This window comes from Xenopus laevis, chromosome 2S (genome assembly GCF_017654675.1).
Source record: "Xenopus laevis strain J_2021 chromosome 2S, Xenopus_laevis_v10.1, whole genome shotgun sequence".
Taxonomy (NCBI): domain Eukaryota; kingdom Metazoa; phylum Chordata; class Amphibia; order Anura; family Pipidae; genus Xenopus; species Xenopus laevis.
The window spans coordinates 8201440-8210364 of record NC_054374.1 but is presented as its reverse complement, the minus strand read 5'-3'; the positions used below and the strand labels follow the sequence as shown (position 1 = coordinate 8210364).

General features: G+C 42.7%; 1 protein-coding gene across 1 annotated transcript; it reads left to right on the top strand.

Moving 5' to 3' along the window:
* The first annotated feature begins 1724 nt into the window (after positions 1-1724).
* LOC108709196 (late histone H2A.L3) lies at positions 1725-3990 on the top strand. The gene is made up of 2 exons (XM_018248827.2): positions 1725-1859; positions 3411-3990. Exon 2 carries the CDS (start codon positions 3424-3426, stop codon positions 3841-3843), a length of 420 nt encoding a protein of 139 aa, XP_018104316.1. The 5' UTR covers positions 1725-1859; positions 3411-3423; the 3' UTR covers positions 3844-3990.
* The last annotated feature ends 4935 nt before the right edge of the window (positions 3991-8925 follow it).

Sequence of the window (8925 nt, the reverse complement as noted above, 5' to 3'; positions counted from 1 at the left end):
ACTGGTATAACCTCAGGCCGGTGCAGTTTTCTGCTGATAGGAGCACCAGCCTGGGGTTTCAGGTAAGTCAATACAATCACTTGGGGGTGCCTAACATTTGGCACCCCCAAGTTCACCAAGCCTTTCCTTCTCCTTTAAATACTGAGAAAATGTGAATTTATATATATATACTGTATAACCTTAACATAAATATTTGAATGACAAGCATTAAAGAGATCTCTACTTATCACCAACTAAAGGTCTACTGGTAGATCCCGATCTTCCTTTTGAGCACCCCTGATCTAGGACAACCTTTAGACCTTGACCTGCAGCTTCTTCCCACTGTGCCGTGGACTGAAAAATATAGCATTTCACCTGAGCAGAAACTCCTCTTTCATCCCAAACCATCCAGTGGCTGTTTTCTTAGTAACAAATCAAAATGGTGATATCCGTCTGGTGGCTCACAGGCTGCCTGTGGCCAACGGGAGGATCAGTCCTTGCCTCAAGTTGTCTGCCAGTGTTCTTATCTACAGAGGAGCAGACCCTGCGGCTGTAGGGGGGCCCAGGAGGTATAGGGGCCCCATGAGGCCCTAATTCATATACAATATCAAATATTGGTAAAACGGGTCAACTTCTAGACATTTTGGGGTGCTGAAAATAATTTTCAGTGGGGCCCAGTAATATCTAGTTACACCAATGTGAATATCAGATGGTCCGGTGGGGGAGGGGTGCTTGCAAGAAAGCGTCAGTGCCAATGCTGAGAGTAGGGGGTGCACATGAAAAAAGCCAGGTGTGTGGGTGCCTACTTTGAAATGTATCCCTGTGGCTCCTGCAAACTTCAAGGTTCCCATCACAACTGTCAGGGTGAGGATCCTCAAGTGCCAATAAATCATGCTTTTCCGGTACTTTACATATACAAATATTGGGGGTCCATACTGGTCATGCAGAAATTGGGTGTGCTTGCCAAGCTTATATTAGCACAGTAGTCCCTGCTGCCCCCATGTTCAATTATTGGGGAACCCTGCAATGCTTTTATAAATATTGAGGTTCAGCAATGAGCATAGGCGATTATCCTCCCCCAAAACTGACCAGCTGCCATATATTCTTATATAATAATACATTCTCCCATGGAAAGCCTTCTACTGGTAGCAACAACCCCCCCTCCCTGCATATATATATATTGGGGTCGCTGCTTGGTTTATACAAATAAAGGTGGTCTGTGTCTTCTTTATAAATATATGTGTCTCTGATGTTCTATACCCAAATGAGGTGCCCTCCATGTTTATATAAATATGGCGGAAAGACCTGTTCTGTATAGGGAATGGCAATAGGAGATTCTTATATTGCATAGGAATATTGTGTGGGGCCCATCACTGTGTGTGAAATTAAATAGAGGGGCTGGTGTTTAAAGTGAGAATGAGCAGAATGATATTGGCACAGAGCCTGCTTCTTGTATAACTCTAGGGTTGCCTAGAACCGCACAGTAAACCCTAAAGGTTCTCCATAAAATGCTGCAAATGTTACTTTCCCATCTGGTGCAAATGGAATAGGGGTCAGGAAATGTGATAATGTGGTTAATTAAGGTTAATAGCAGGACCTTTATCAGCTGTACCTGCAGGTGACACTTGCTCACAGCAAACAAGGCAGAAGGGGGAAACCCAATAAGAAATAACTGCAAGTAGACTAATGAAAGCAAAACTCTGATTGGCTGCTATGAGGGTTCCTACTCCAATGCAAAATGTGTGTGTGTTGATTGGCTGTTGAGGGTCAGGTGGGGTCAAGTATTTGCAATTAGCAGCAATGCAGGTATAAAAGCTCAGGTGAGTGTCTTTTGTTTGAGTGCAGTTTTTTTTTGGCTGAAGAGAAAAGACCAATATCAGGTAAGGATGTCTATGCTTATTGTAACGTGGTCCTAAATGGCGCCTATAGGCCTTATAAATATTGTAGCATCTTGGCCCCTCTCTGGCATTTACAGATGTCTGGGCCTGTGCAATGGGGAGTGTGTAGGGATTGTAGATCACAATTAATCTGTTAACTTTACTCCTAGTCCATAAACAAGAGTTTCCTCTGCAGTTTGCCCTTTAATATGTCTGGCTAATGGGGGGGGCCCTGAGTCTGGTGGATCTGTGTGCTGCTGCATTTATTGGGGTAGTTACCCTTCTCTTTGGGGTAAAGTAGCTGTGGGAAGCTTGAAATTGGTTTAGACCAGTGATCCCCAACCAGTGGCTTATGATTAACGTGCTGCTCTCCGACCCCTTGGCTGTTGCTCCCCATGGCCTCAACGCAGCTGCTTATTTTTGAATTACTGACTTGCAGGCAAGTGGGGGTTTTTTTTTTATTTTTATTTTTTTTGCATTAAAACCAGAAATACTACCAAAATGAGCATTCTGTAGGCTGCCAGTCAACATAGGGGCTACCAAATGGCCAATCACAGGCCTTATTTGGAACCCCACAGGAACAGTTTTCATGCTTGTGTTGCTCCCCAACCCTTTTTTTTTTTTTTTTTTACATCTGAATGTTGCCCACAGGTAAAAGGATGGGGACCCCCTGGTCTAGATCATACTGTTTGATTTGCAAAGTGCTGCTACAAAATAAGTAGGAGCTGCAGGTCACTATAGGTATGGCGTCTATCTGGAAATCTGTTCTCTTAAAACTCAAATAGGAACCTGCCACACTTTATATATTCTTTTTATTTATTTTTTTTTAAATCAATCCATGATTTTAGTAAGTTTGAATGCCCTTGTATGGGAAACCCCCTGGTCCCAAGTATAATAGCATGTGTTTTTTTTTTTTTTGTTTTTTTTTCCCCAATTAAATACAATGGAGAGTGACAAATCCAAATCCTTAACAGGATAAATAAGGGAAGTAATATAGATTTTTGATATTCTATTACCAAGTATCAATGTAATTAGGTTAGGGGTTTCTGTGTTATGTGGCCTCTTTATTAAATATTGGTTTGGAAGCTGGAGTTCCCCTTTAAGTAATGGGTATTTAACCGATGTAGATGCTTAAGTGAATAAATCTCAACTAGTAGAACACAATTAGCACTAGTGCAAAGGCTGTGCGGCTGCATTAATGTCTATGGAGTTTGTTACTCGGCAGAACTAAACATGGCCGTGGTTGCCAGGGCCGGAACTAGGGGTAGGCACATGCCTAGGGCACAAAGCTGGGGGTGCACCAGTCACTCAAATATCTTAATTGTTTCATATAATGATGCACTAGAACAACCCCCCTTCTAAACTCTAAGAACACTGGGGTCACTCTTGAGGACCCACATAAATGTGCTCCGTAACATTAGTATGAGATGTCTCCAAGGTTGGGTTGATGGACATACAGTAGCACCTGGCAGCCCAACCCTGAATAAGAGGCCCAAGTGTGTCTGGTTCAATAAACAATGAGATTTGTAGAGTTTCTTCAATGTTTCCTCACAGATAATTTAACAGAATGTCTGGCCGTGGCAAAAAGGTGCAGAAGGCTGCTAGCGGCAAGGCCTCCAGATCAGCCAAGGCAGGTTTGCAGTTCCCAGTGGGTCGTATCCACAGGCTTCTGAGGAAGGGAAACTACGCTGTGAGAATTGGTTCTGGATCTGCCATCTACCTGGCCGCCACTCTGGAATACCTGTGTGCTGAGGTGTTGGAATTGGCAGGGAACGCTGCCAGGGACAACAAGAAACTCCGGATCATGCCAAGGCACATCCAGCTGGCAGTCAGGAATGATGATGAACTGGCCAAGCTGTTTGAGGGTGTGACCATCGCTGATGGAGGAGTCCTGCCCAACATCCAATCTGCTCTGCTGCCAAAGAAAACGGTCAAAGGCTCCTCATCTTCACAAGAACCTACAGCAGTTGAGTCCCAGGAATTTTAAAAGACTGAACCTGTGTTTTTACACTCACATAAACCATTAAATATTGGTAACTTATTACTGTGACTTGAGTTAATCAATAACCAGTGTAAATGCTTATGTGACTTGTTGGTTATACATAGTTTTGCAAATAAAGATATATATTTTTTTTAAAACGTTTCTCTATGTTCTGCTCTATACTGCTCCCTGCTGGTATATTATCTGCATGTGCCTAGCAACGGCACTTGTTAAAGGGCAAGTAAAGTCTAAAATAGAATAAGGCTAGTAATGCTGTATTTTGTATACTGAACATGAACTTACTGCACCACAAGCCTAATCAAACAAATGATTTATGTTTTCAAAATTGGCTACAGGGGGTCACCATCTTGTAACTTTGTTAAACATCTTTGTAAGACTAAGACTGTGCACATGCTCAGTGTGGTCTGGGCTGCTTAGGGATTGTCATAAACAAAGCTGCTTGAGTTCTGCATGGCTGGGAAGTAAGGCGGGGGCTCCCCCTGCTGTTCATAAGTATGATTGTTTCCCTGCAGAGCAGTTAGGGACTGTCTGACAATTCCTATCCACAGCAGTAAATGAAGGGAGAATTTCACTGCATACAGTCAGGTTTCTTATACATTTTTTAATTAAAGTATATTTGAGAGGTTTCTTTTACATTAAAGAAAGTAAATTGGATTTATTTTTTTGACTTTACATGCCCTTTAAGTAGCAACAGCCCCAAATGGGGGGTAAATATGCCTCCCTATAAGGAATCTGTTATCACTTAAGGTAGATGTTACTGAGCTTAGGGAGCCACTCACAATATACAGTACACATAGAATAGAAATGTCACAATATAAGGCTGATTAGTAATTAATACACATAATTACTACATGGCAGCACAGAAACCAGTGCAATTAGCATCAGAATGTAATAATCGGCAAACCTGTAGCATCAGCTTATATTAGAAGGTGGCTGGTAGTGGGTGGCTAAAGAATAACTTGGGTGCAGTGAAAGGTAAAGGTGGCCATACATGGACAGATCCGCTCGTTTGGCGATGTCGCCAAACGAGCGGATCTCCCTCCGATATGCCCACCTTGAGGTGCGCAATATCGGCTGATCCGAGGGCCCAACGATCGGATCCTAACGATGCCCAAACGGGCGGTCAGATCGCGGGACCGCATCAATGAATAGATGCGGCCGCGATCCGACGGGATTTTCTGTCCCATCCGATCGAGATCTGGCCGACTTTCGGACAGATCTCGATCGGTGAAGCCCGTCGTGGGGCCCCATACACGGGCCAATAAGCTGCCGACACGGTCTGTCGGCAGCTTTATCGGCCCGTGTATGGCCACCTCTACCTACAAGGAACTGTTCTTGTCAACACACAAGTAGAAAAATGTTCTTGCCAGTACAACGGGTCCAGAGAGAGAATTTCACAGCTCAAGGTTAAATCCTTTTCCATCTTGGGGAAAGTGTCTACAACACTCACAAGTTTAGGGCTCGTCACTAATTATCCAGCAGAAAATGAGCTTCCCTGGCTGTAATATAAGCTGATGCTACAGGTTTGCTGATTATTCAATTCTGATGCTAATTGCACTGGTTTCTGTGCTGCCATGTAGTAATTATGTGTATTAATTACTAATCAGCCTTATATTGTGACATTTCTATTCTATGTGTACTGTATATTGTGAGTGGCTCCCTAAGCTCAGTAAGTGACAGCAGCACAGAGCATGTGCAGTGAATCAGCAGAAAAGAAGATGGGGAGCTACTGGGGCATCTTTGGGAGACACAGATCTTTACTGCTAAAGGGCTGTGGTTGCCTTGGGCTGGTACAGAAGCACAACACATCATGTACAACATTTCTAGCCTATGTCTTTAGTTAAAGGAGAACTAAACCACCTGTGATGTAAGTCCCAACTAGGCCTCATCCTGCACAGTCTTACCCCAGGATTCTGTACCCTATTGAAATAGCGACTGCACATGCAGAGTGAGCGCAGTGGAGCTCACAGCTGCCATCTTCTTCTTTTCGGAAATCTAAATGAGCAGTGTAATGGTGCATGTGCAGTTTGAGTAATCTTCCAGTTCGTGACAACTGCACATGTGCCGAAAGAGACAGAAATGGCCGAAGGGAAGAAGATGGCACCCGCGAGCTCCGCTGCATGTGCGGTCGTTATTTCAAGAGGGGGCAAAATCCTGGGGTAAAACTGTGTAAGGAGGGGGCCAGTGGGGACTTAACATTGCAGGGGGTTTAGTTCTCCTTTAAGCTTTAGTTCTCCTTTAAATAAAGGCTGTAATTGACACCAGTTTTTATCACAGAATGAATAAAATCACTAATTGAACTACACACTGCTATTATTTGGAACAAGCCTCAATTAATGATTCAATGACACAGAATCAGCAGAATGTCATGACTGTGGGGTCTGTTGGCTTTCTATTACTCTACTACACCTACTAGTAAATTATTTGCCATGTAGGAAATAAATTCTTACCAAAAACAGTGATCAATCAGGTTAGTGATGTTGGACTGCTATTGTTCTGAACACAACTGTAGGTGCCGCATACTATTTGACCATTATGATGTTATGTGTAGAACACTAAACTGAACCTGGCCAATCAGCTCGCAGAGTTCCAGGAACCTTTACAGAACAGGACTGAGAATAAGGAGGGTATGTGGCACCAGACTGTTCAAGACTCGCTTATTATCTTCACATTTTTATATTCATGGAGGAGTAAATGCCCCTAATGCAAAACTTTTATAGAACTAAATAAAATTTTGGAAAAGATGCTAAAATAAAAAAAATTTATACAGGCATGGGACCTGTTATCCAGAATGCTGGGGACCTTGGGTTTTCCAGATAAGGGATCATTCTGTAATTTGGATCTTCATTCCTTAAATGTACTAGAAAATCATGTAAACATTAAATAAACCCAATAGGCTGGTTTTGCCTCCAATAAGGATTAATTATATCTTAGTTGGGATCAAGTACAAGATACTGTTTTATTATTACACAGAAAAAGGAAATCATTTTTTAAAATTTTTTGGGTAAAATGGAGATGGGAGATGGCCTTTCCGTAATTTGGAGCTTTCTGGATAACGGGTTTCCGGATAACGGATCCTATACTGTACAAGTAAAAATGTGAGACAGTCAAGTACATTGTGAGTGTCGGATCATTTTCAATTCTAGATTGATAATTACATATTTTACACTTTCATTGTTATAAAATCCTCCATCATAATTTTATTTTGGAACATTCCAGCCTAATGCTAAAGACTGTAACCCAATGCATCAACCGATTTGGGACAAAAACACAAATCTCTACTGGCCAATCGGTGTCCCTTGTTGATCCCCCAGCTCATCCCAATGAGACTCTTGGGTTTCTTCCCCATCACCAACACAATATACACGTTCCAGGTGTAATATGCAGTATTTATTTGCATGGAATTTTTACAAAAAAAAAAAAGAAACCAAAAACAAAATACAGACAAAATATTATTTTAGTGCAGTCTCAAGTCTTCAGATAACAGGCAATAAGAACGAGGCAGCGGGCCGGCTCCATCTAGCACATGCTCTAGCAAATCAATGGCACTAAGGTGGGTGGGAAAGCCATGCAAATAAAACACCTGCAAGTAGATTCTCGAAGACGTATGAATAAGAACGATACGTCATCAGAAGCCCCAACCCAAGAGTTGTATATTCTAATGTCAATAGAGAAGAGTTTGGAGAAGCCCTTATGTTTCCATACGCAGAACGGCGTGAGATGCTCAGCTGCCATCTTGGATGATCGGTCAAGTTTTTACATCTAGAACTGGCAAAGTAGCGCTCAGTTGCACCTGGGGATGCACCCCCGGGATTTTATCTTTTTCAGCAGGATTCAGATTCCGCCGAACCGAATTGGCATAGGAGTGAAATCACGTGACTTTTTGTCACAAAACAAGGAAGAAAAAAAAGTTTCCCCCCTTCCCACCCCTAATTTGCATATGAAAATTAGGATTCCGGTTCGGTATTCAGCCGAATCTTTCGCAAAAGATTCTGGGGTTCGGCCAAATCAAAAATAGTGGATTGGGTGCTTCCCTAGTTCCACCCAGCTGCAGCTCTAAAAAATGGTTCAGAGTATCAACAATTCGGTAAAAAACATCGTATTTCGAAGAACCATTTCTGTGAAATGTATCTAAAGGCTTAAGAACGTTCGGGAGGATTTACATGAAGATCTCACTCAGGCCATAAAAGTTGGTGGCGAAGGAAAAGAAGAAAGTTGCCAGTAATTCATTCTCAGGCATCACAAACTAGAATTACAAATATGTAACTGGGTATGTGGACCTCTATGTAAGAACACGGGTCACCAAGTTTTTTACCCCCGTGAGCCACATTCAAATGTAAAAAGAGTTGGGGAGCAAAACAAGCATGAAAAAGTCCCCTGGGGGGTGCCAAATAAGGGCTGTGATTGGCTATTTGGTAGCCCCTATGTGGACTGACAGCCTACAGGAGACTCTACTTGGCACTATACTTTAATTAAAATGCACCAAATCCACTATTTTGGATTCGGCTGAACCCCCTCGAATCCTTCTTGAAAGATTCGTCCGAATACATATGCAAATTAGGGGTGGGAAGGGGAAAACATTTTTTACTTTCTTGTTTTGTGGCAAAGTCACGTTATTTATCTCCCCACCCCTAACTTGCATGTGCAAAATAGGATTCGGCTCGGCCGGGCAGAAGAGTTCGGCCAGGCCGGGCGGAAGGATTCGGCCGAATCCCGGATTCGGTGCATCCCTAATTAAAACTCGTCTCTGAGCCTGGAATTGAAAAATAAGCACCTGCTTTGAGGCCACTGGGGGCAACATCCAAGGGGTCGGAGAGCAACATGTTACTCACGAGCTACTGGTTGGGGATCACTGTGATAGAGCAACAGCAGAGATAATGGAATAAAATGGGGTATAAATTGAAAATATGTGACAGCAGTATCCATTTTAACAGCAGCCATTTCCACATCTTGTCTCAGTGGACAATGTGACATCCACAGAACTACAGTGAAAACCCCATGAAAGTCAAGGTAGCAGATTCCTAATAACACTATATTGCAGTGAAACTCACATAAAACCTACGTTCC